Source organism: Lygodium microphyllum, chromosome 5, assembly GCF_053477565.2.
Source record: "Lygodium microphyllum isolate KBCC chromosome 5, Lygodium_microphyllum_v1.1.10, whole genome shotgun sequence".
Lineage (NCBI taxonomy): Eukaryota > Viridiplantae > Streptophyta > Polypodiopsida > Schizaeales > Lygodiaceae > Lygodium > Lygodium microphyllum.
In genome coordinates, this window is record NC_141139.1 from 1,331,121 (window position 1) to 1,357,749 (window position 26,629).

Sequence of the window (26,629 nt, forward strand, 5' to 3'; positions counted from 1 at the left end):
AACACACAGAGAGTAGAGAGCACTAGAAAGGAGAGTGAGCACATCACACTTGATGTTCGATACAAAGACTAGTGTACCACTTTTTAGGTTTTGATAATATATATAAAGTACAAGAAGTGTATGGGTGCATTCACACCCGAACACGGTAAAAGGCTCAGTGAGCCTTTATTCCCAACAACCTCCCACCTAAAGGCAACGTGCCTGAAGGGAGAGAAGAGAATCAGCTACGTCTATGTATTTACATAGCCGAAATACACATATACTATCCAACCCCCATCATGAGGCGGCAATGAGCAAACCATTCGGCTGGGAGACCCTTCGTGAGAAGGTCTGCAGGGTTATCACTTGTATGTACCTTGACAAGCTCAATGCCCTTGCTGTCAGTACATCCTTGATAAAGTGATACTTCACCAGTATGTGCTTTGTCTTTGCGTGAAAGACAGGATTCTGTGGTAGCATGATAGCACTTTGACTGTCATAGTGGAGGATAGGAATCTTTGTAATACCAAGCTCTCTCACCAGACGTGAAAGCTATAAAGCCTCTTTGTATGCCTTCGTGGCAACCACATATTCTGCCTCTGTAGTAGACAATGCAATACACTTTTGCAGCCTAGATATCCAAGAGACTGCTCCTCCTGTGAACATGAACACATATCCTGAAGTAGACTTCCTGCAGTCAAGATGGCTAGCATAGTCTGCATCCATGAAACCGACAACAGATGACTTCTGCTTTCCAAAACAGATACATAAATCCTTTGTGCCCTTAAGGTATCTCATGATACCCTTCACTTCTTTTCAATGCTTTTTGCTAGGATACGCCATGTATTTGCTAACCACTCCCACCGCAAATGGAATGTCAGGATGTGTAGCAACCAAAGCATACATCAAACTACTAACAACTGAAGCATAGGGTATCTTGGCCATTTCGGTCTTTCCATCATTTGATGTAGGGTTGTCATCTGCACTAAGTTTCACATATGGAGGTAATGGTACACTAATGGCTTTCCCCCCCTTCCATATTGAAACATTGCAAAAATTTAGTGACATACTTTTGTTGTGACAAATAAAGAAGACCCTTCGATCTGTCTCTGAGTATACGCATGCCAAGAATGTGATTAGCCTCACCAAGATCCTTCATATCAAACCTATTGTGTAAACTCTACTTCAAGGAGTCCAAGGCATGAACATCCTTGCCTGCAATCAGCATATCATCCACATACAAAACCAAGAGAATAACGCTACCATCTGTTGCCTTCTTGGTGTATAAGCAGTGATAAACTTGGGATTAATGAAATCCTTGAGGTTGCATGAATGTATCGAATTTGTGATATCGTTCTCGTAGTGCCTGCTTCAGTCCACCCAAATTTTTGTCGAGTTTATCGATCATGTGCTCTTTTCCCCCTACGGCAAATACTTTAGGCTGCTGCATATAGATCTCCTCATGCAGATCACCATGTAAGAAGGTGGTTTTTACATCCATCTGTATAAGTTCTAGGTCTTCAGATGTAACCAAACCCAAGATGGTTCACAAAGTAGTCATTTTGACTACAAGAGAAAATATTTCATCAAAATCAATTCCATGTTCTTGCTTGTATCCTTAGACAACCAAGCGTGCCTTGTACTTTGGCAAAGAACCAGAAGCGACTTTCATTTTGTAAACCTATTTGTAGGGTAGCACTTTTTGTCCTTTTGGCAAATGTACCAAATCCCAAGTGCCATTTTTCATGAGGGATTCTATCTCTGATAGCATTGCTTTGTGTCATTTCTTACTATCCTATCTGTCCATTGCTTCCTAGAAGCATGACAGTTCACCACAATCTGTTAACATGACATAATCAGTGAGATAGTTTACACCGGGAACAAATCTATCTGACTGTTTTTGCACTTTGGTCGACCTATGGACCCAGTGGTCAAGATTTGCTGGCTGTTCAGTATGCAAATCTGCATTAACAGCTTGCTGTTCTGCAGGTTCAGCATGCTGTACAGCTGGTTCAGGTTGTTCCAAAGGCACATGTTCTTGCTAAATTTGTGGGACATCATGGGCAAGATCTTGTTGATAATTTTCAGCATCATTCCCTGCATTTTAAGGGACATTTACAGCAGGTATTTGCTGTTTTCTAACGGGCATTCTTTGCTGTCCTATTGGTACATCCTCCCGGAATACAACCCTTCTGACCTCTTCTATTCTTTCAGGCTGTTTGTGCATGCGATCTTCTTGGAAGATAACATCATGGCTGTGCACTACTTTTCTTTTCTTGGGATCCCATAATCGATATTCCATCTCACCTTCATCACCATATCCTAGGAAAATACATTTACCCTAAACCATTGTCAGAGCGAAGGCATTTTAATGTCTTGCTAGTTTGATTTTCAGCTAGTGCTAGGAACTTTTTAAATTTATCCAAGGCCTTGTCTTTCCTACGGATTGAGCGAAGGCATTTTAATGTCTTGCTAGTTTGATTTTCAGCTAGTACTAGGAACTTTTTAAATTTATCCAAGGCCTTGTCTTTCCTACGGATTGGATAAACCCACACTTTGCGTGTGGCATCATCAACAAAATTAATGAAATATTTCTTCACCCCTTAAGATAATCCTAGCATTTGATATACATTCGAATGTACCAACTCTAAGGGTGAAGACTTAGAGAAAGATTTTTTGTGTGATGTTTGAGCATGTTTACCATAAATACAATGATTGCATTGTTCAAAATCAGCATACCTCAAAGACGGTCAATAACTCAAACAAGAGAGCACTTTCATTCCAGATTGACTCATGTATCCCAACCGGCTATGCCATAAAAAAACACTTGGCTGCTTAGTTATGGCGACTACATAGTCACGCACATTAGATACATGCAAAGGATACAAGGTATCACTTTTGGACCCCTTGGTAACAATGCGAGAACCCTTATAGATTTTCCATTTGCTATCCCCAAAGGTGGTGTGATAGCCTTCATCGTCTAGTTGCCCTGTGCTTATCAAGCTCTTCTTGAGTTGAGGTACATGTCTCACATTATACAATACGAACACGGAGCCATGCTAAAATTCCGGTTTCACACTGCCAATATCTACAATTTTACATGCATAGTTATCCCCCAAGTGGACAACACCACGTACACCACCATTGTAGTTAGAGAACCACCCATGATGTGGTGTGACATGAAAGGACACACTTGAAACAAGTATCCAAGTGTGTGTATCATCCTCAGAATGTGCAATCAGTGCATGTGCACTCAAAGAAGAAGCAATAAGTACATCACCATCATTGTCATTATCATGAGTGACTACATTAACCTCTTCTATTTTCACATTGCTCTTCTTTGTAGGCCGGCTGTCCTTGTTTTCAGCCTTGTTGGCTTTAGTGTTTTTGTTTTTGTCCTTCTCTTTCTTCAATTGAAAACAATCCCGTTTGTAGTGCCATTTTTTGCCACAATGATGGCACTCCACATTCATTTCTTCCACGAGATTTGCTGTGTGCTCTGTTTTCAATGTAATGCATTAGAAGACTCGTTTGTTGAGTTATTTTGCCTATTGAGTTTTTCCATCAGCAAAGAACTCTCTACATTAGAGTATAACAGCTGAGCATTTGAATTACTCAAAGCTGTCTTGAAAGTATCCCAACTTTCAGGCAAAGCTCATAGCAAGAAAGTATCCTTGAACTCTTCATCAATATGGAAATCCAAAGCAATCAGCTGATTGAAAATTGAGTTAAACTCATTCGAATGTACGGATATAGTTGTACCTTCTTTCATGCGAAAGTCCATTAGTTTTTTCAGCCAATAAACCTTGCTGGCTGTACTTTTCTGATCATACAATTCTTCAAGCCTTTGCCACATTGCATATGCTGAATTCAGCTTCTCAATGTGAAAGAGCAAGTTGTTTGACATTGAGAGCTCAATGGTAGAGCAAGTAAGCTCGTCCAAGTCATGCTAGTTTGATTTCCTTTGTTTTGATGGGCTTTACATGTTTCTTTTGCACCAAGACACTGTAGCATTGTTTTTGCCAATTTGCAAAATTATGTGCGCCCTCATGCTTCTTAATGTGCAAAAGATTACTATTGTCACTGTTTCTAGCCATAATTTGCAGTCCCAAATTGACTAACTAGTCACCAAATGCAAGCCCAAATGTGACACAAGTAACCATGGTACACAAAAGTACCAATCAGCAAAGAAAATCCTAAGATTGCAGAAATTTCAGATTTGCAAATAGATTTTCAGAATTAAAAGGTGTCGATTGCTGCACTCAAGCAATTACTGACACATTTAGAGATCAAGCCATCAGTTACATGTGAAATCCTCAATATTTCACTGCCATTTCTGCTACAAAGGCATTCCTAGGTCACAAATTTGACAATTTTGATCAAAAGCCCCAAAGATTTAGAGTGTAATCTGTTCAGATTGCATCAACACACGTACCCAAGTGCATATACCAGGCAAATCTTGTTGAAATTGATGAAATTCTGCAAAATCCCCAATTTTCCCGGGTCCGGTGTGCACAAATTTCAGTGAAATTGAAAAGATTTCACTAAAATGTAAAAAAATCCAAAATTTCCTGGTCAAATGTACACTGATATTGCAAATTTTGAGTCAGATTGTCTAGTTCTGCATTTAAGTCTCCAAATTCAGGAAAAGCCCCAAAATTTTTAGGTCAAGCTTGCACACTGTGCACGTGTGCGCAAACACCCAGTAGTGGGAGGGGAACAAATTTAAAATATTAGAAAAGAAAGACAGAGATTTGATTGCTGGTTTGTAACTTGTGGTCCGTTCGGTCACAGGTGACGTGTTGAACACAACGCAGTCTATCCTGTCGGAGCGACCATCGTAGCTCGTCCCCTAGTCCTGGTGAGACATTTTGCAATGTGCCCAAGGACAAGCGTAGTAAGCTGAATCCTAAAAGTGTCAAATGCATTTTTCTTGGCTATGGAGATGCAGACGAGATGGGTTATTACCTTTGGGATCTGTAGGCGCGGAAAGTCATCCGCAGTCATGATGTAGTCTTCCATGAAGACAAGATGCATAGGCAGCCTGAGAGGGTGGTCAAGATACGTAGGGTTATATTCCAGGAGGAGCCACGTGCTCCTGCACAGCCAATTGGACAGCCTGCAGCAGCAATTGGTACACATGGCCAGGGTGTTGGACAGGATGCTGGACATGCAACAGAGCCTGCAGTGCGACGGTCTACAAGAGTTAGACTCTTGCTTGATAGATTTGAGTTAGACTTCTGCAGTGCGACGGTCTACAAGAGTTAGACTCCTGCTTGATAGATTTGAGCCCTTGATGCATTATGTCTTGGTTACAGATGCAGGAGAGCCTTTCACCTATGATGAGGCTATGCGTAGGGGTGGTAGTCACTCATGGGAGAGGGCTATGCAATTTGAGATGGACTCCTTGCATAAGAATATGACTTGGGATTTGGTTGCATTGCCTAAGGGCAAGAAGGCTTTGCTATGCAAATGTGTGTACAAGCTGAAAAGTACCTCTGGGCAACCCAAGCCGGCTTATAAGGTAAGACTTGTTGCTAAGGGTTTTAAACAGGAGCATGGAGTTGACTTTGATGAAGTCTTTTCTCCTGTGGTCAAGATGACCACCCTAGGCTTGGTTTTGGCCTTAGTCGCGCAGCTTGACTTGGACATGTATCAGATGGATGTCAATACTGTATTCTTGTATGGAGATTTGCATGATGAGATTTACATGGAGCAGCCTAAGGGCTTTGCAGAATATCAAGAGGAGGAATGCTTGTGGAAGGCAGAAGAAGAATCCCGAAGGATGGAGGAAGAACAAAGGAAGAAGTGACAAGAGGAGGAGGAAAGGCTAAGGAGAGAAGAGGATGAGAAAATGGTTCTCCCCATTAGGCTATTGGTCGAGCAACCCTCCCACGGGGAAGAGATGGCGAGAAGGAGCCTAGATGATGCAGTTGAACCAACTCCGTATAGCAAAAGCAACCAAAGGACCCATGGTGGAAGGCAAAGGAAAGGGCCCATTGGAACCGCCCCCACCTATGATGGTCGCCACTGCTACTACCACCCAAGAAACCATGGATGCCACAGTGGACCAAAGCAACATGATGGCTTGGGTGCAATATCTAGTCAACACGGTGCATTACCTTGGACCAGCACCCAATGAAGGAGCTCCAATAATAAGGACAAAGAGACCTGCTGCCGTGGATGGAGAATCTCGGAAGGTTTAAAAGAATTCCAAGGTTGAAGCATCCACAACGTCTATGGCATTGGCCATGCCGGCAACGACCAACTACGACGAGTATGTGTAAGAGCTCCTAGACCAACTTGAAAAGTTGAAGGAAGACAGGAAGGCTACCATGGTGGAATTGGAAAAGGAAAAGGACGTGTTTGCTGCCTACCAAGAAGAGGCGGTGACAACAGTATCACAAGAGCTGCAGCATGAGTCAAGGCAAGATGGAAGAGAAGGCTGAGGCCTGGGAAGAGAGGAATCTTGGAAGAGTCAGGGACGTGGCAGAACGCCTTGCTCTAGCAGAAAGCATGAGAATCATGGCGGAGGCAAGAGCCAAAGTAGTAAAGACAGGGTTAGAGGTTCAGCAATGTACCTTTCTCTCAATACTATACTTCATGTAACTCAAGCCAAGGATGACGACTCTGTGAAAGGGCTAAAGAGAAAGCTGGAGGTCTCAAGGAGAGACATAAAATATGGGCTCCAAGAGCACACCCCAAGGACTAGCACTATCCCAAACTTGGCACAACAAAGAAAACTTTTATTGCAAGCAGGGCTCTCGATATATAGAGGAGTTAGAGCAGCTTAGAATTGAAAAACAGGAGCAACGAGAGCAGCCAACCACAGCAGCTCAAGTAGAACCACCAAGGGAAGAAGGACCCAATTTTGAGAAACGTGCCAAACAAAGGCACAGGTTGGTGAGCAGAGCCCTCCGTGGCCTCCGTCAACAGAAGTAGAAGGCCAAGAAGAAGAAGATCTTGCCACTGCAAAAAGAATCATCAAGACAAAAAGAAAATGCAGAGAGTTGGCTGGCTTCACGAGGAAAAAATTTAATGCTAGACCACAAGACATGTCCGATGTCCAAATGCCGCAAACTGAGGAATAACTGCCTATCAATTGGGCACTAGAATTAAATCATTGTGAGCATTGGGAGAATGGGTGTACACCATTTGAATTTGAATTCTTCTACCCTTTTGCCTTAAATCGAGTGCTACCCCATCCAGTGCTTGAAGGAGCCATCTAGGTCATGTGAAGAGGTTAGGGAAGCGGTGGTATTGGGATGAGAGAGCAAGAAAACCCATGTTATGGAGAAGAGGGCTTGCAAGGTACTGGGAGGATAAGGTCATGGAAGAGCCAAAAAAGGTCAAAGGCTATGAAGCTCAACCTAAATGGTGTCGAAGAATCTAGGATACTAATTGTGAGGCATGGATGGGTTCTTGCAACATGCTACCATATGAAAGGGATGACCCCACCTACATGGCTCACCTGAGGAGCATGGCAAGTATCACTACCCTTTGATCTACAATGTCAATGCTGCCACTCCAAATAATGCGTAACCTTTGGAGCACAAGAACTTCAACCTTCAATATTCCTCGACCCTACTTTTCTTACTACTTGTAATTACCTCCATCTCTTGCGAATTCTATTAAAACAAAAACAAGTAGCCCAAGAAGAGTGCTTGCCACCTCTCTATTTTGATATCAATGTAGGGATAGATAGCTGTGCAACGACCCGTCTAATGTTAAGGGCTACTCTCTTACCAGCTTTTTGCGCGAGCCTTTTACAAGATATGAGTGATAGCATGTTCTCAAAATGTAATCATCCTTTCCTCTCTACTATCCCTCTCAATGAAAGGATTAATGAAAATGGCTACATGCAAAGCCATGCATTCCTAGGCAAATCTCTTAGGTCCCCTTGAAATGTAACTACTAAAGAGCATCAAGACAATGTTTAGTGTACCCTCCCAATGCATCTCAAAAAAAAAAAAGGAAAGAGAAAACAAAGAAAAGACCCCCACAAAGCAAAAGAAAAGGAACAACAAGCTTTTCCATGTATATCAAAGTGCCACAAACACTATACCTAGGGGTTCTTAAGTTAGATGCGTCCAGTGGCCTCAGTCGGTCGGCTCCATGCCTAACCCCCTAGCCTTTCCTACCCCCCACTTCACACTTAGGGCACATCAAGGGCCGGACACACCTAGAGAGATTGTGACCTATCTCCTTAAGTCACACCCACAGCACCTCCCCTATACACAAATTAGGTTCTCAAGTATGGGACAACATCACATGCTTTCGTGAGGTTTGACCCAACTCCCTGTTTCATTGGCATAGACACCACATTGCATAGTGAGATAGAGATACCCCCAGGTGTAGTGCACTTCCTTTTTCTTTTTTTAGGTATACTCAACAATTGCGATCAACCACTGACATTAGAGGCCCTCGCTACTCAATCAAATCTATTTTCAGCCTTTGCAATCTCTCATCCAATTTTGTGATGCTTCTTCTCCCCATCCAATCTCCTCGAAGCCCCATCACCAATCCACACGGCAAACCTTCAACCACTCGAGCCCTCACCAACAAGTGCAGTAAGTGCCATAGGATTGGCACTCGGCTAGGAGGGAGGTAATGTTAATCCTAGTGCAAAGAAAGTAAAAAGAAAATTTAAAAGACGTAGGGCAAAGCGAAAAAAGGTGGCCGACAACTGAAGAAATAGGAGGAAAAGAGGCAAAAAGTGCAAGAACTATCAAAAACCGGGAACTAGAGCATGGCAGCCATGAAGGTTGGAAGATGAATACAAGACTCATGATGACATAGACAGTGAAGAGACTTACTGTTACACAAGTGAATTAGGTTCCAAGATGGAAGCTTGGACTCATAAACACAATCTTGTGTAAGACACTGACAATGATAATGATACTTGAGTGAAAGGACAAAAGTACGATGATCTCACATTCAAATGATAGGTAAGTACAATGCTTTATAGCTTTAGGATAGGTAGCACTTTCCACCACTGTGCTTATGGGATTGAGCAAGCCTGCATATCCTTAGCCCACGTGCTCCATACAAAGGGGCTACATTGGGTGTGATTGCCTAATTCTCAAAACCCTCCTCAATCATAACCAAAAAGGCACAAAGTGTGTAGAGGCTTTAGTGAACAACCACTTGCAAAGTGTGGACACACCACTGTCAAGAATCGCGTGGTGGAGGGGGTTGCTCAAGATGCTGCGCCGAACACACACAGAATGCACAAGGAGAAGCTCACTCAAGAGACAAGAAGAGAGATGGAGGCCAAAACGTTTTCTTGCTGATTTCTTCTTCTTCTTCCACACACTTCACAATGTACACAAAGTATAGATAAGATACAACATAAAAGGAAAGTGGCCTACTAAGTCAAACAATGCATAACCGACTACACTAGTCGACTGGCGCTATAACTATGCCAGCTGTAAATAGGTGTAACAACCTGAATATAATAAGTAATGAGTTAGTGGCCATGTGAGAGTCATAATGACCACCGACGTGCTAAGTGTAGACGTGTGGACCCATCTAACCAGGCGGTCCATCATCCATGTCCACATGTGTTGAGCTTGCCATCTCAACACTCCCCCTCAAGCTCAACTGCATCTCTGCAACTCCAAGTAAGCTTCGAAACTTTTGAAGCTTCTCTGTACCCAATGCCTTCGTGAAGATATCAGCTATCTGATCCTGTGTGCTGACATACACCAAGTCAATCTCACCTGCTAGTACCTTCTCTCTCACAAAGTGGTAGTGTACCTCAATATGTTTTGTCCTGGCATGGAACACAGGGTTCCTAGCCAACTGTATACTGCTCATGTTGTCACAATAAATGACAACTGGACCTTCCACCTGCACATCCAAATCAGCCAGTAACTTTTGTAGCCATACTACCTCACATGCTGCAATAGCAGCACCTCTATACTCAGCCTCTGTACTCGACAAAGCAACTGTAGATTGCTTTTTGCTGCTCCAAGCAACTGCTGCACTACCAAGAGAGAACATGTATCCGCTGGTAGATCGTCTATCAGACATACTACCAGCCCAATCTGCATCTGTGTATCCAAACACCTGTACGTCTGTACCTGCCTCATAGAAAAGCCCATAATGTAATGTGGACTTCACATATCTCAATATGCGTCTCACTGCATCCAAATGTGGCTTTCTAGGTACTTGCATAAACTGACTCACAAGACCAACAGCATAGCTCAAGTCTGGCCTTGTAATGGTCATGTAGATCAAACTCCCCACTATCCTCCTGAACATAGTAGGGTCTTCTATCTCATCCCCAACATCAGCACTCAGCTTTACATTCTGCTCCAACGGAACTGAAAGTGGTTTGCATGCAGTCATACCATACTTGGACAACATATCCAAGCCATACTGTCTTTGGAACAGCCATATACCATCATCGCATCTGATCACCTCAATGCCAAGGAAGTACCTTAGCTCACCTAAATCCTTCATCTCAAACTTCATCTTCAAATAGCCCTTGACTTCAGCAATCCCACTATCACTATCACCTGTAATAATCAAGTCATCCACATAGATGACTATGATGACCAAACCTGCATCTCCCTTTCTCACATAAAGTGAGTGATCAGCATCAGAAACATAAAAGCCAATATTGACAAGATACTCTCTGATCTTGTCAGACCATGCTCTTGGTGCTTGCTTGAGCCCATAGAGTGCCTTCTTCAACCTGCACACATACGTGGGATGCTCTAAATCTTCATAACCTGCTGGCTGATCCATATACACTTCTTCCTACAAATCACCATGCAAGAAGGCATTCTTTACATCCATTTGCTGCAACCTCCAACCTTTGGCTGCTGCCAAAGCAATCACACATCTGACAGTTGCCATCCTAGCAACTGGACTGAAGGTTTCATCATAATCTATGCCATATGTTTGGGCATAGCCTTTTGCAACCAGCCTAGCTTTGTACCTGCTAATAGAACCATCTGCATTGTGCTTAATCTTATAAACCCACTTACATCCAATAGCTTTCTTTCCCTTCGGCAATGATACTAGATCCCAAGTCTTATTAGCCTCTAATGCAGCCATCTCCTCATCCATTGCTGCATCCCAATGAGCATGACCAACAGCCTCCTCAAAACATGTGGGCTCAACATCCTCAACTAGTTTCACCATATAAGCATAATGGTGAGCTGCATAACCCTCAAAACCAAATCTTTTAACAGGGTATCTCACCCTGCTAGACCTGCATACCACTGGATCACTCAATGGAGTCTTTGCATTAACACGTGCTCTCTGCACACCTGGAGTCCTCACTGAAGGAATGCCAAGCTCATCATCCAAGCTCTCTAAGCCACTGGAGTCTCCATCAAGAACTGCATCAATGCCTTCTGACACTTTATTCTTTCCTTTGTCTTTACCTGTAGTGCTACTAGATGCACTCGAAGATGTAGAGGTACTCCTTAGTCTCCCAGACCAAGGACTACCAGATGATGTCTCTGGTCCACTAAGAGTCCGTGATTCTTGCCTTTCAGCCTGCACATGAGTGTCATGATCATCATCAACATCCAATGCATCACCACTAGATGCATACCAACTGCTCATTTCATCAAAGATGACATCCCTGCTCACTCTGAACTTACATGTGACAGGGTTGTAACAGCGATACCCTTTTTGCTCTAAAGAGTATCCAATAAAGATACACTTTTCAGCCTTTGGATCCAGTTTCTTCCGCAACTCATTTGGCACATGAACATACGCAATGCAACCAAATACTTTCAAGTGTGAAACATCAGGCTTCTTACCTGTAAAACATTCTTCGGGGGTCATACCATGAACTGCAGCTGTGGGAGTTCTGTTCATAATATAAACAGCAGTATGAACAGCCTCAGACAAAAAATGCTTAGGCATATTCTTTTCAGCCATCAAGGCGCGTGCAACTTCTGCAATATGCCTGTTTTTCCTTTCTGCAACCCCATTTTGCTGTGGGGTATACCTGCATGTGAACTGTCTCTTTATCCCATGAGACCTCAGAAAATCACTGAACTCATTTGAGAGGTACTCTCCCCCTCCATCTGACCTCAGGCACTTTACTTTCAAGCCTGTTTCTCTTTCAACTGCAGCCTTGAAAGTTCTAAAGTGCTCAAAAGCTTCACTCTTTTCCTTCATAAAATATACCCACAGCTTTCTAGAACAATCATCAATGAATGTGACAAAGTATGAACTGCCTCCAAGAGATACATTTTGTGTAGGCCCCCAAATGTCTGTATGCACAACATCAAGGATATTTCTGCTTACATCTCTGTCATGTGAAAAGGGTTGTCTTGCCTGCTTACCAAACTGACATGCTTCACATACCTTCTGAAATTCTGCAACTTTAAATGTAGGCAAACTTGTAACCAACCCTTTGGACTGCATTAATTTCAGCCTTTGTACATTTGCATGTCCAATGCGTTTGTGCCAAATTTCAATGTCTGCAACAACACCTTTTCCTTTGGCATACATAGCCGCATTCATAGTAGGAATTCCAGCATCTAGAGTGAACATACGTCCTACTCTACTTCCCTTTGCTACCAACCTGCACTTGTCATTGAAGTCTTCTACAAAGCAGCCCTTTGCATTAAATCTGACTTGCAGCCCTTGCTCTACCATTTGACCGACTGACACCAAGTTCTTTGTAATAGATGGTACATGTAATACATCTGAAAGACTCTTTGTCTTACCATCATGCAAGGACAAGGGAACTTTTCCAATGTGTGAAATTGGGTGGCATGAGTCATCACCCGTCTGCACATAACCTGCATTCTGCAAATCCTGCATCTCTCCAAACCATTCTGCATGGCTGGTCATATGATTGGATGCACCTGAATCAACATACCAAACATCTTCATGTGTTCCCTTTCCTGTAACAGCATTCAGCATATGCTGCATAACGAACAAACGTTCATTTTTGTCTTCATTCTGTCGTGAAGACGATGCATAGTTTCCTTGCTGCAACTTACCACTGCGGATATCATCTCTCTTAGCATAACATTGGGCTGCAATATGACCTGTTTTGCCACAGTAGTGGCACACAATACCAGAGTTGTTAGAACCTCTGTTCTGCCATCCACCTCTTCCTCTAAAGCTCCCCCTGCCTCTAAAGTTACCACGACCTCCTGAAACCCGCATATCGCCAAATTGCTGATTCAATCTGTTTTGCTGGTTGTCACTACCACGTCCTGTACCACGGCCTCTTGAAGAGAACCTGCCACGTCCCCTTCCTGAACTGGAGTAGAAAGCTTGGACCTGTTCACCACTTCTTTCAGATGTCTCACTCTGCATGTTGATCTCTTCAGTGATCATAAGAGAGACCAATTCATCGAAATCTGGAAATGGCTTTCTGACATATACGGAAGTTACAAAAGACTTCCAAGCCTTTTCATTGTTAAGTCCACCCAAGGTAGACGACACCAAATCATCATCATCGGGCATTGCATCAATCGCTGCCAATGCATCTGCAATGCTTCTTACTTTCAGTGCATACTCATTGATAGACATCTTCCCTTTCTTCAATGTATTCAACTCTTGCTTGAGTTGAATCTTTCGTGCCTTTGTATTTACAGAAAACATACTTTCAAGTATGGTCCAAGCTGCATATGCATTCTCTGCATTTCTAATGTGTCCCAGCATGTTATTGTCAATTACTGCAGACAACCAATACATGACCTTGTCTTTTGCATTCCATTCCTTTCGTGCCTTTGTCTCTTCTGCAGTTGGAGGATCACTCACCTCCGGCTCCTTTTCTTCACCTGAAACGAACTCGTAGAGGCCTTTTCCAATAAGGAAGTTCGTGACACGAAACTTCCATGATGGGTAGTTGTTCTTGTCGAGCTTCTCAATGATGGGGCTTCCACTGTTCTCTGCCATTATCACAAAACTAATACCAAACAGCAAGCAAATCTTCTGCAACCCTTGACCTGTAGTGCACAGCAATACACCAGACAGCCTTTTTTACTGTCTGCTCAACAATACATGCAATCTGCAACCAGTTTGCAGATAAACCTTGTGTTTACTCACTGATAAACACCTTTGAACTTACAGATCTGAAATCTGTAACCTGCGCATCCACGTTCGGTCAATACAGTCGAAGTCACAGTGTACCCCGAAACTACTGTCCGCAACCTTGCGGCTCTAAAACGGGCCCTGAAACGGCCTCAAATGCCCAAAATCTCTGGGGGTAAGCCCTAAAGGGCTTAGCTGCAGAATATACAGCGCTCTTCGCGCACACCAAATCTCACTGCAATCTGAGATTTTTGCTCTGCCCTGCTTCCGGTGCCTCCACAGGCACTATCCAAGAGAAGGAGTGGAAGAATGGGAGAGATTCTTACCCGTAGCTTGCTTGCTCGAACCTTGCTTCTTCTCCTTCACTTCAACCTTCGAAATCAGCCTCTCTCAATGGCGCGGCTCTGATACCATGTCAAGAATCGCGTGGTGGAGGGGGTTGCTCAAGATGCTGCGCCGAACACACACAGAATGCACAAGGAGAAGCTCACTCAAGAGACAAGAAGAGAGATGGAGGCCAAAACGTTTTCTTGCTGATTTCTTCTTCTTCTTCCACACACTTCACAATGTACACAAAGTATAGATAAGATACAACATAAAAGCAAAGTGGCCTACTAAGTCAAACAATGCATAACCGACTACACTAGTCGACTGGCGCTATAACTATGCCAGCTGTAAATAGGTGTAACAACCTGAATATAATAAGTAATGAGTCAGTGGCCATGTGAGAGTCATAATGACCACCGACGTGCTAAGTGTAGACGTGTGGACCCATCTAACCAGGCGGTCCATCATCCATGTCCACATGTGTTGAGCTTGCCATCTCAACAACCACAAACACGGTAATCATCAGAGGCTATCGCAAACAAAGCTAAGTGTGGATGGCTATGGTTGCTAAACATTGAGTGTGAGATTCAAGTGAGAAAATGAAGTCATGCTTTTAAACTAAGTTGTGAGCAAAGCTGAGAGGAGTGAGAGGAGAGTTGAGCCATGCTCAATTGAGCTCTGATACCATGTCAAAAACATGGATCTAGAGCATGGCAGCTATGGAGGTTGGAAGATGAATACAAGACTCATGATGACATAGATGGTGAAGAGACTTACTGTTACACAAGTGAATTAGGTTCCAAGATGGAAGCTTGGACTCATAAACACAATCTTGTGTAAGACACTGACAATGATAATGATACTTGAGTGAAAGGACAAAAGTCATAGTTACCACGAACGGGGAACGGGAACGGGAACGGGACCCCCTGGAACGGGGGGAACGCCCAAAGCGAGGGAACGGGAACGGAGGGAACGGTATATAGAGAGAGAGAGAGAGAGTCAACACTTATCTTAGAATCTAGAGAGACAGATCATATCAACCATAAATTATAATTCATGAAATTAGACTCTAGAGACATAATAATCAAGTTTCAACTTTCAACAATAATAAAGATTCAAAACATTGTAACCAGCAATGGATTGTCACATTCATAATTCAACATTGTAATCAACAATGTTGCATAAGTCCAACTGGCAACAAGTGTGCATTGCAAAAACACAAAATATGCACTAAACAATAAACTTTAAAGCCTAAATAGTAAAGATCCAAGTTACAAGAGCTCCAATTTCCAAGTCAATACTCTAAAGTTCCAAAAGGCTAGCTACTAAGTGCTCTGATTCATGGAAGATGGCTCCATTGTGCTTGAATGCTCATCCTGCTGAACAACATCCTGCCCATTATCATCACCATCATCATCATCGTCATCTTTTTCCCAACATATAAAAGAATCAGCCTTTGCAACTGATGTACGAGCTAGCAAGTGAAGATTGAAGCTCACATAAACTAGGTCATTCGTCTTCATTGTACCAAGACGATTTCTCTTCTTTGAGTGAATGTGATTGAATGAGCTTCATAGTTGCTCTAAACAAGAAGAGCTAATTGTTTGGCTAAGAATACGAATAGCCAAACTCTGCAACTTTGGAGCTTCTGCCTCATAGTCCTCCCACCATAAAGCAGCCCCAATATTTGTCTTGTCCTCTAGTGCATCCTCTGTACCAAACATCCCTAATGTTGCCGATATACAGAGAGCTGATTTTTAATTTTGCGTTGCATTTCACGGCTAGGATAAAGCCTTGCAAGCAATGTGTTCCAAGCCTTGACCACCTCAAGGTCTCTTTCTTGCATCTTTCCTTGAAACTCAGGATCAAGCACATATGTTGCAGCATGCATAGGAGAGTCATACTCATTCCATTTGCTGATGCATAACTCCTTAATCTGCTCATACCTATCTGCATTTGGTTCCAAACTCTCCAACCTCTCAATCATGCGATCCATACCTTCATAGATCTTCCCAATGCATGGATCCATGCCATCTGCAAGCCTCAACATGTGCATAATAGGATCAACCATTTGGTTGGTGCGATTAACCTCATCCCAAAAATCTCTATCAGAAACATATGCATTACATAACACGGTAGTAGCAGTGGCAGCCCCAGTCCAATTTTCATACTCATCACTAGCAAATAGCTTCCTAATTGCACCTTTGCAATAGTGCAATCGACCAAGCATAAGAAAGTTATATGCAAATCGTGTATTCGAGTATTTAAGAAGTTCTTTGTCACTTCTCTTGCGAAACTCAACATGCAAGTACTGATGATTACATATAAATGTGATAATCTTGTTGCCTTTCACAACAAGAGATGCAATCCATGGCAGGTCCCCAATATCCTTCAACAAGTTATTCAAGCAATGCGCCATGCATGGACTAAAGGTGATATGTAGATACATTGCCATTAAAATGTTTCCTGCTGCCCTGTTTGTAGGTTCACCATCTGCCACAAACTGCACTACATTTTCTGCCCCAACAGCCTGCACTGCCTCGCACCACTCGGATGCCAATACATCTGCACTCTTTCTAGTCTTTGAAGCATCATGACTACCAATGAAGTATATATCTCCACGAGAATATGCAACAACACCATGTATGGACCTATGGCGTGTGTCACTCCATCCATCTGCTATCAATGTCACTCCATTTCTTGCCCATTGATTGCGAATATTTACTGTTGCAATCTCTATGGCTACTTTCTCCTTTTGAAGCAATGTAGTCCTGATAGTTTCTAATGAAGGGGGCTTATATGTGGGTCCATACTCTGCAATCTTTGTCACCATATTTAAAAAATAAGGCGACCTGGCTGATTTGAATGCAATATGGTCATGGTAAAAAAAGCGTACCACTGTTGCATCTGTTTCCTCTTTTTTCTTTGGTTCCCATGAAGTGTGCAATGAACTCTGTTTAGCACCACGACCTGTTGCCATTGATGGCCCACGAGAAGGCTGCGTAGCCACTAATCTTGGTGGTCTTCTGCATGAAGCACCATGCCCTGCTGGTCTTGGAGTCCATGTTGTTGGATCCACTGCTATATTTGGCGTCCTCTTGGCATGTGAATTCCCCATAGATGTGGCTATGCGGTCAAGTAACTCCTGCCTTTTCTCAATTGATACATTGGTGCAAAAATGCACCTCTTTTCCTCCTCATGTAGAAGATGGGCTCTCACTTTATCAGCCCCACTAGTGCGAGCATAAGGGCAAAGTTTGCATTTCCAAGGGCGAGCCCCTCCACCTCTTAATGGCACCCCTGCATCTACCTCATCCCACCATGACCAAGTAGTGCTTCGACTTCGTCCAGTTGTTGACGAAGTACCTGCTGAGGATGATGAAGATCCCATAGATGTCAATGCTGCCATCTATATAAAAGTGACAAATAATCAGTAAAGTTCAATAAAATTGCAGAAATTTGCAGCCAAAATTTCAACATGTGTGTGTTAAATTTTTAGCAATGCTAAAAACGCCAGAACTTTGGTGCTACTTCAGCCTGCATTCCTTTTACTGAAAATGCCACAAATTTGGGGCATTCTAGCCTGCATTCCCTTGCTGAAAATGCCCCAAAATTTGGAGTATTTTTAGCTCCCAAACTTGGGGCAATGACAGACTCAAAATGCCCCAATTTTGGGGCATTCCAACCTGCAATTCCTTGCTGAAAATGCCCCAAAATTTGGCGCATTTTCAGCTCCCAAATTTGGGACAATGACTGATTTAAAATGCCCCAAATTTGGGGGCTCTTTTAGATCTCGGGATGATGGATCCCAATGCCCCAAATTTGGGGACATTGCAGCCAAATTTAAGACCCAAATTCCAGAATCCAATCCTTGAGAAAGGCCCAAATTTTGGGGCAACTACCAACAACTGATGTATGACCCAAAATGCCCCAAATTTGGAGGAGAATCGAGATAATGATCCTCAAGACTTCATCTGATCGCGGGGAGGAGTCATGCCAGGCAAGAGAGGCGGGCCAGGCAGGCGGGAGAGGTAGACGAGTCCCGAGAGTAGGTGGGAGTAGGGCCTAGGCAGTGGGGGCAGGCGGGGCAAGCGAGATAGTCGGTGGGACAGTCGGTAGAGCAGGCGGAGTGGGCGGGGACAGTCGGTAGGGCAGGCGGAGTGGGCGGACCAGGTACTCGGCCGGAGTGCAGTCGGCGCAGGTGAGCGGAGTAGTCGACGCAGGCGAGCGGGAGAGCAGTCAAAAAGCCGCAGGCGAGTGCGAGAGTAGGCGAAACAGGCGACAGTGCGGGCAACAGACGGGCAGTTCGAGACAGGCAACAGCGCGGGCGACAGTGTGAAACGCCTACAATAAAGTTAAAACTTAAAAGTTAAAAATTAAAAAAAACTCGTGCTGGAACGGCCGTTCCAGACAGGGAACAGCCCTGGAACGGCCAGGGAACGGATTGGAACGTGAGGGAATGGGTTAGGAAACGGGCTGGAATGTTTAGCCAGCGTTTCCTTGGCTCAAACCCCTCGGAACTTGTTAATCCGTTCCTATGTGCCGGAATGGGCGTTCCGTGTCTCTATGACAAAAGTGCTACGACCTCACATTCAGGTATCTCTCATTCTCTACTTCCAGAAGCTCCGAGTTCTAATAGGATGATAAGCTCCAAGGCTTGACTTTCACACTAGGTTTGTGCAAAAAGGATTGTGGCATCTAGAGAGAATCCAAACTTGAGTATCCGTCAAGGCACAAAGGTAGAGGATGCTTATTTTGATTCAGTTTTGAATTGGGATTCATACCTGACATTGCTTAGGTGGTGCATCTCCAAAGAGTCCTTTCAAGATATTACCTCCTGTATGACTTGCCCCGGCAGTTTGAGCAAAGCTATGCAACATGCATGAGGCACAGTCCACTATGTGGGCTGTCACCTTGTATGGTTAGCTTCAGGCTCCCCACCTTGAAATGGGAGAAACCATGTGGGATTTTCTACTCCAAATGATGACCATCTAGGATCACCTATGAAACATGACTTTTGCTCTTCCACATGCTTGCTTGGAGGTGTGGATTTGCGAGGCTTTTATGGCTTGTATCTAGTATATTTATGAGGCTTTTATGGCTTGTATCTATGAAACATGGCTTCTGCTCTTTCAGAGGGTCACTTGGAGGTGTGGATTTATGAGTCTTTTACGGTTTGTATCTAGTGTAATTTGGGTGGCCCAATGGCCTTTTTCCTTGGCTGTCCTTATGCCTTTTTTTGTGGTACACTTGGCAGTGCAGTTTGCTGGCCGACCTGCTGCTCTTCATGTGCTATATGGTACTTGCTTTTCTCATTCATACGTAGTTGCGGAGATAGAGAGTGAGCTTGTGAATGCTAGTGCAGCTCACACAGAGAGCTTGTGCCTCGTACTCTTGTTTTTATATGTTGTGCTATTAGGAGTCATGTTTGTCATGCATTGTCATCTCTTGCCTTTGAGCCTTAGTCTGAATCCGATGGGGACATTAGGAGCTTTGACATGCTTGTCCTGTGTTTTGACAGAGGAGGCTGCTCTATTTAGAGCATGCCTTTCTTTGCATTTCTTTTACTAATCACATTTTAGTGTGCATTTCCTTGTGCTGCCAGGTGCTAGACAGCCTATGCACCCCCTGCATATTGCAATCTGCCTTCCCAGCGCCTATTGATCATTTTCTAGTGCCACATCATCATTTTTGTGAGTAGTATGTGCTGTCAAGACTGTTTTTGTACTGGCTGACTGCATATCTGGAGGTCTTTTTGGCAGTTTGGCCAGTTTTAGGGTTCTTTGGCTGTACATAGACAGCCCTCTACTTGGGGCAGATCATTCTTCTTTTTCTTCCTCTTGCACGTGCACATTTGGAGGTCTTTTTGGCAGTTCGGCCAGTTTTAGGGTTCTTTGGCTATACATAGACAGCCCTCTACTTGGGGCAGATAATTCTTCTTTCTCTTCTTCTTGCACGTACACACTTAAGACTGTAGTGTTTATCTCCATCTCTTGCAGGGGCTGTTGGCTGCACATTGTCTCTGTCACCCGTTATAGGGGAGGCTTTCATCAAGTTCTAGTGAGGCTCTTCTAGCTTCTGAGAGGGGTTCAAAGAAGAAGTGGAAGACCTAGTGTTACCACTTTGGGAAGAAAGGTCATTTATGGAAGGACTGCAAAGAGTTAGCGGCTACCAGGAATACGAGTCATCATCTGCCTCCGATTCGGACTTAGATTCTCTGGCCAAGCCAAGGTGCGGAAGGGATCCTCTTCTTCGGATCGTGGGAAGGGCTTGGTGGCCCCTTCCTCAGCTGCTTTCTAGTGGTGGTGATGAGGTCATCCCTCACGACTCTCCAGTGCCAAAGAGGGAGTATGAGAGGGTGTTGAGATGGGGCAGCCGTGCCTCATCTATATTTCTTTACAGATGCATAGGATCCAAAGAGAGATGTCCCTAACGCATCGACCGAAGTTTGGTAGGTTCACATCCTGGAGCTAGGATTGACATTCAGGTTCATGATGGGCTAGTTATTTGACAGAGAGCGGGTGGCATTCATTTGGAGCTCACATGAGGGGACACTTTGGCGGTCTGGCCAAAGGAGGGGGATCCATGGTCATTTATGTGCTATGGCATTGGTGAGAGGATGGTCACATGTGCTACATCATAGGCATTGTTGAGAGACGTTGAGAGTTGCTATGATCTTCTCCATCTTCAGGACTTGGTACGATTGACATCGACATCAGGTTCTCTTTGAGGCATCTTGGCGGTGGCTTGATCACCCACTGCCTGGGTATCCATGGTTCTACTTGGCGGTTCTTTGTTGTATGGACTATGATGAGTCGTTTATCATTGTATCATTGTATTGTATCAGATCACCCATGATCTGAGAGAGGGTGTTAGGCAGAGTATGTCTGCTCATGTGTGAGTCTGAGCATGTATTGTGGGCTAGGTACATTATGTAGATATTTTAGGCATTTTTATTGTGTAGCATTTTATGCTTTATAGCATTTATTGCTGCCAGTCGGCGAGCATTAATGCTGGCCAACCTGACATATTTTATGGCATTATTCATGCCTATATATTCTGGGGTCCTCCTCCTTAGTCAGTCAATTCACCACCTGGAGGTCCTGTGGAGAGAGGAGCCGGTGCCAGTGCCCATGCAGCAAGTGACTCACAGTTGTATGCAACAGTCTCATGTCTGATATATGGATTCCATTTCCTGAGCATACATCCGAGTTCTCATCTGTATTGTGTAACGTGTTCTCTCTCTCTCTTTTGTCTTGTGTTTAGCTGTTTATTTCAGCACATGTTTATGCTTCCATTGCTGCACCACTTTTGACACATTGATGCTTTGGGCTGCATGCATGGACTAGTCAGTCCATCATTGTATTCAACAAACCTGACATATTTTATGGCATTATTCATGCCTATACATTCTGGGGTCCTCCTCCTCAGTCAGTCAATTCACCACCTAGAGGTCCTGTGGAGAGAGGAGCCAGTGCCAGTGCCCATGCAGCAAGTGACTCACTGTTGTATGCAACAGTCTCATGTTTGATATATGGATTCCATTTCCTGAGCATACGTCTGAGTTCTCATCTGTATTGTGTTCTCTCTTTCTCTTTTGTCTTGTGTTCAGCAGTTTATTTCAGCACATGTTTATGCTTCCATTGCTGCACCACTTTTGACACATTGATGCTTTGGGCTGCGTGTAGGGACTAGTCAGTCCATCATTGTTACTCTTTGCTTATGCGACAAATTTGCACATTCTTACTTTGATATAGATTATATTTAAACTCTTTGCTTACATACATGTTTCACTTTAGCTTGAGCTTTAACAAGTTACAAGTCACACTACAAGCCTCTATGCTCTATGCTTTCTAATAGGTAAATTACATGGTTTATACATGAGCAGCACAACTGTAGTGTGCACGAATTGGGTGAGAGGCATCTTTTATTAATGGTTTAATTAAAATGCAGGACGCATATCACAATGGGAGTCAAATGGATATATCTTTGTGGAAACAAGTGGAGGGCTAAATCAACAAAGAATTGGAGTAAGATGCTTATATAAGCTTTGTTTGTAGTTTATCTTCAAAGTTATATTTTACTTGCATGAATTGTGTTTGCCACTGTCATAATTTGCTTGCATTTAGTTCTTAGCCGTTTGAAATATAAAATCAATTAAAAAGCTGTAAATTCAGAAAAATAAAGTATTTTATTATGAGAACAGATTTCTTTGTTGTCTAAGAGTATGGATGGAGAAAAAGGCCAAGTAATATATGTGTTGGCTGCATCTGAATTCCGATGTGAAAAGAAGGAGGCCCTTATAGTGCAAATCATTTGTCACTATGCAGAGTTCTTACTAAAAACAGTCGTTTTTGACTCATATGCTAATTATGTACTTGTCCTATTATATTTCAAAAAACATGTTTGTTTTCTAGTTTGGTTTGAGTAACCAGATGCCCACTTAATATTAATTGTATCATGCTTCAAGCTGGGTTGAAAGATTGCGTGCTTCTTTGAAGGTCAGATAATTGTTTCTATTTTGGCAAGAGATGGGTCACTGCACATCTTCTCAGTGCTGATATGACATCAAGCATCTCTGATACCAGCCCATGTTTTTTCCCTGAGAAAAGATAGAATCTATTAATAAGCACCTCAGAAAGTGCTCCCAGATAAAATCTAAGCACCTCAGAAAGTGCTCCCCAAGGTAAAAGTACAAGATGATTCTTGTGTAGTACTTTAATGATACATCAGTAGAAGACAACACCAAGGATTTACTTAGAGAAAATAAGATCTAAACTAAGGCCAGCTATTTTAAAAAAATGTCTCGGCAAAAAATTCATGAAAGTATCTAATAGAAGGGTTCTGTGAAAAGCCAATCAGGTGGTAGTAATGACCAACCAGACATCTAACAGCTCTTTTTTATTGTAGGACCAAGTTTTAACCAAATAACCATCCTTGACTCTTATTTGTCTTCATTATATTACGCCTTTTAACATTAGAAGTACTTGTTCATTCATCATGGATGATGTAACCAGAAAATGAGGTGATGAGGGAATAAGTCTTGTTTGGATATATGGTTCTTGAGAACCATGCTTGGATTTGCTTTGTGCAGATGTCTCAAGACTCGTATGATTCTGGTGAGAGGTGCTAACAGTAGTTTGGTAGGGCATCTCAATTTTTTTTTGTGTTGGCTATGCATTGTCACTATTATTAGATGTTTCGGGGAACAAAACTTAAATTTTGGAATAAGAATAGAAGATGCAAGGCCTTAAAAAGTATAAGAGAACTTGAGTAATTGGTGAAATCATTTTGACTTCTGGGAAGAAAATGAGCCTGAAAATTTGGGCAGAGTTGACTTTTGGTACCATCAAAGTTGTGATTTTCCACAGTTGTATGAACTTCTTTTCAGCATACTAGTAGCCTATGACAGTAATGAATACAATCATCCACTTTGCCCGTGCGAATTTTGATCATTCGAAGGAGGTAAGAATATGTGGGACTAACAAGGTCAATATCCTAGAATTTGTGTATTTTCGTGTCTTATGTTTAATTGGTTTAATTTAATGCATTACAATTAGGTGCGCCTTGGCTTGTACACATCCACAGTCTGGTATGACTTGGGACAATAATGAGTAGGTGTTGTGCACACCCACTGGCACTGGGACCACTTAGACCTGTGTGGAAAGGTAAGACTTAGACCTGTGTGGAAAGGTAAGAAGTTTCGAAGGTCTCACCAGTCTAGATAGACGAGACATGGTTAATGTCAACTATATTAGTGGCGTGTCTGGGCTAGTCTAGATGCTGCCTTGAGCTACTGAGCACTCCAATCAGTCTGTAACATCCAATTTGTATTTTGGGTAGACTTGGACTTTGAATTTTGGAGTTGAGCCTTAGGCCTTTGTGTTCAGCTGTCAGGCTATTTGCATGGCCTGTGACATCCAAGTTCCCTGGCTGCAGTTTGTGGCAGTTGGGTGCCAGTTTAGCCCAAACACGGTGTTCTCAGCGTTCTCCATCTTGCCTGCCTGCCTGCTGGTCAAGTTTGTATCAGTGGTGCTCAATTTAATTGATGCTCTTGCAGCCCGCATCTTTAGCCTGAACACTGCTGTCCCTTGATTCACCCAGCATTTGTCATTTGTCTGCTGTCCCTCTGGTCTGCACCTTGCTGTATTTTGTGCATATGTACGATTGCCATGTTGCTATGATTGTTTTGTGTGCCTGCTTTCTGGGTTTCAGCCTACTTCTTGATCCTTGTTCAATTCAGTGTGTGACACTTTCTTCAAGTTCCTGCCAGAGCCTTGGTCCTCATTGCTGCCACCTGCTGCATTTTGAATGAATCCAGCTTCATTTGCATGATCAACTTGGCTGTCTGATTTAGTTGTCAGGCCACTCCAGTCATTATACCTAGTTCTCCAACAAATTTGCTATTTAAGTGTGCTTGGGAAGCAAAGTAATTAGGTGGACTGGGGGATGAAGATTGCCCATCAAGCTTCTGCATCTTACATTTGTATTAGAGCTTCAAGGCTCAAAAGAGCTGTTCTTAGAAGAAAACAAATGATGCTTCTTTTTCTGTTTTCTTTTGAATTAGTGTGTTAAAATAAATAATGCATTAATTATTAGGCAGTAGCTAATGTGTAGTAATAAGGGTAGGGGCAGTTTTTATGTGTATAAGGTATTTCCCCCCCAACCCCAGTCAATGGGTTGAGGTCGTGTGTATGTGGTTTAACTCTAGTTGGGTGCTACTTTTTTGAGGCAGCTCCTATTCCTACTAGCTCAACTACTTTTGTCAATCTGGCTATCAAAGCTCCTTTTCCTTGCAATTGTATGATGCCTAATTGATGTCTACATATTGGAAGACCAAGCAAATTATGATTTCCCTGCTAGAAATGGGAGGACGAATGTTGAATAATCAACACAGTCTGCACTAAACTGGTTATTCTTCAACTACTTTTGATTCACATTGCTATCAAGTCAGTATCAGGTGTACTAAAGAGCTCACTGAGATTGATCTATCAAGAGCCTCAAATTAGACTCGATTTATGAAGGGACACCATGATAGGGTAAGGGAGAATGAATCAAACTGTAAGGAGATCACAGTCCTTTACCTGGTTTTGTTAATTCATCATCTTGCATTCTATGAATTTAGCTGGCTACCACCTTATTCAGCTTCCTTTTTACCACATTTGGTATTAGAGTAGGCTCCCCCTTGCTTCTTCCCTCACCTCCCCCACCCCTGCAGGGACAACTTTGGTTGTGAAGAATTTTGATTTCTTTGCAAAAGCTTTCATCTAGTGTGCTATTTTTGACATCATCCATCATCAGGAGTTCAGTCAAAGGTGGGGTGACTTCTCCTAGAGGCAAATTGCCTAGTCTTGGAGCAGTTTCTGGGTTCCCTGCATCTAATTTGGACATTGTGAGTTTTTTTTTAAATTTTGGTTGTTTTTTTTGGGGGGAGGGGGCTCTTTTGAGTAAAAAAATCAGGTTGTCTATCTAAATTTTTCTGGATGCCTTCATGCTGAGTTGCTACAAGGCCGAGTGTACCCTTTAAGTTGAAATTTTGAGTGCAATAGGTGATTCAGGGCTGGGTTGTGAGGTGTCTGCTAGACTCAATCCACGGCACACCTTTTAGTAGTCCATCAGTAGGTTTTCCAAAAATGATGGCGCCCGGTGCTCCTTTGGAACGTCATGGGGTTTGTCACTTAGGCCCTATTGAGTTTATTTCGCAATGGGAGAGTTCCGGCCGAACCCACTAGGATCGACTTGAATTTCCAGGTTCCTAAAATTAGCCGAGTCTCCTAACAGCCAGCTAGCGTCAGTAATTTCGAGTTTTCACTTCTACAGGATTACTCGATCTGAAGCGGACTTGCCATTGCGCTTGGTTCAAAGAGAATGGGAGATAGAGGGGAGTGCGGTACGTCAACTCTCTTGCCCATAAGGCAAAATCCCATTTCGGCTCCTAAAACAATGCAAGTCGGTTCTACATAACGAGTAGTTGGTCAATTTATCGTCTTCCTATTTCTATTGTCGATTTAGAAAAGCTCCAAGCTAACCGAGACCACTCTTCTGCTGGATGGCGGACCCGTTGGGGGTCACGCCCATCCGCTTTTCTTTGATGACGGAATCATCTTTAGTTTTTTAATTATCTACAATATATTTATTGGAACACATACAACCAGTTTTCTTAATTAGTCCATTAAATCACATGTTCCTTCACGTAATTTATCTACAGAATACACATAAAATTCAAACAATCCTTGAATAAAACAAACTTCTTTATTATATTGGAAGCTTATTACAATTTCCATCTTTCCAACCTTGCGGAA

At 43.0% G+C, this 26,629-nt stretch overlaps 1 protein-coding gene across 1 annotated transcript in view; it reads left to right on the plus strand.

Annotated features, from left to right (window-relative positions):
• LOC148035435 (O-fucosyltransferase 29-like) overlaps positions 1-26,629 on the plus strand; it is a 54,823-nt gene that overhangs the window by 10,924 nt on the left and 17,270 nt on the right. The window contains exon 4 of the mRNA XM_087677391.1: positions 22,281-22,357. Within this exon, the coding sequence (XP_087533517.1) occupies positions 22,281-22,357 (77 nt within the window). The remainder of the gene's footprint in view (positions 1-22,280; positions 22,358-26,629) is intronic.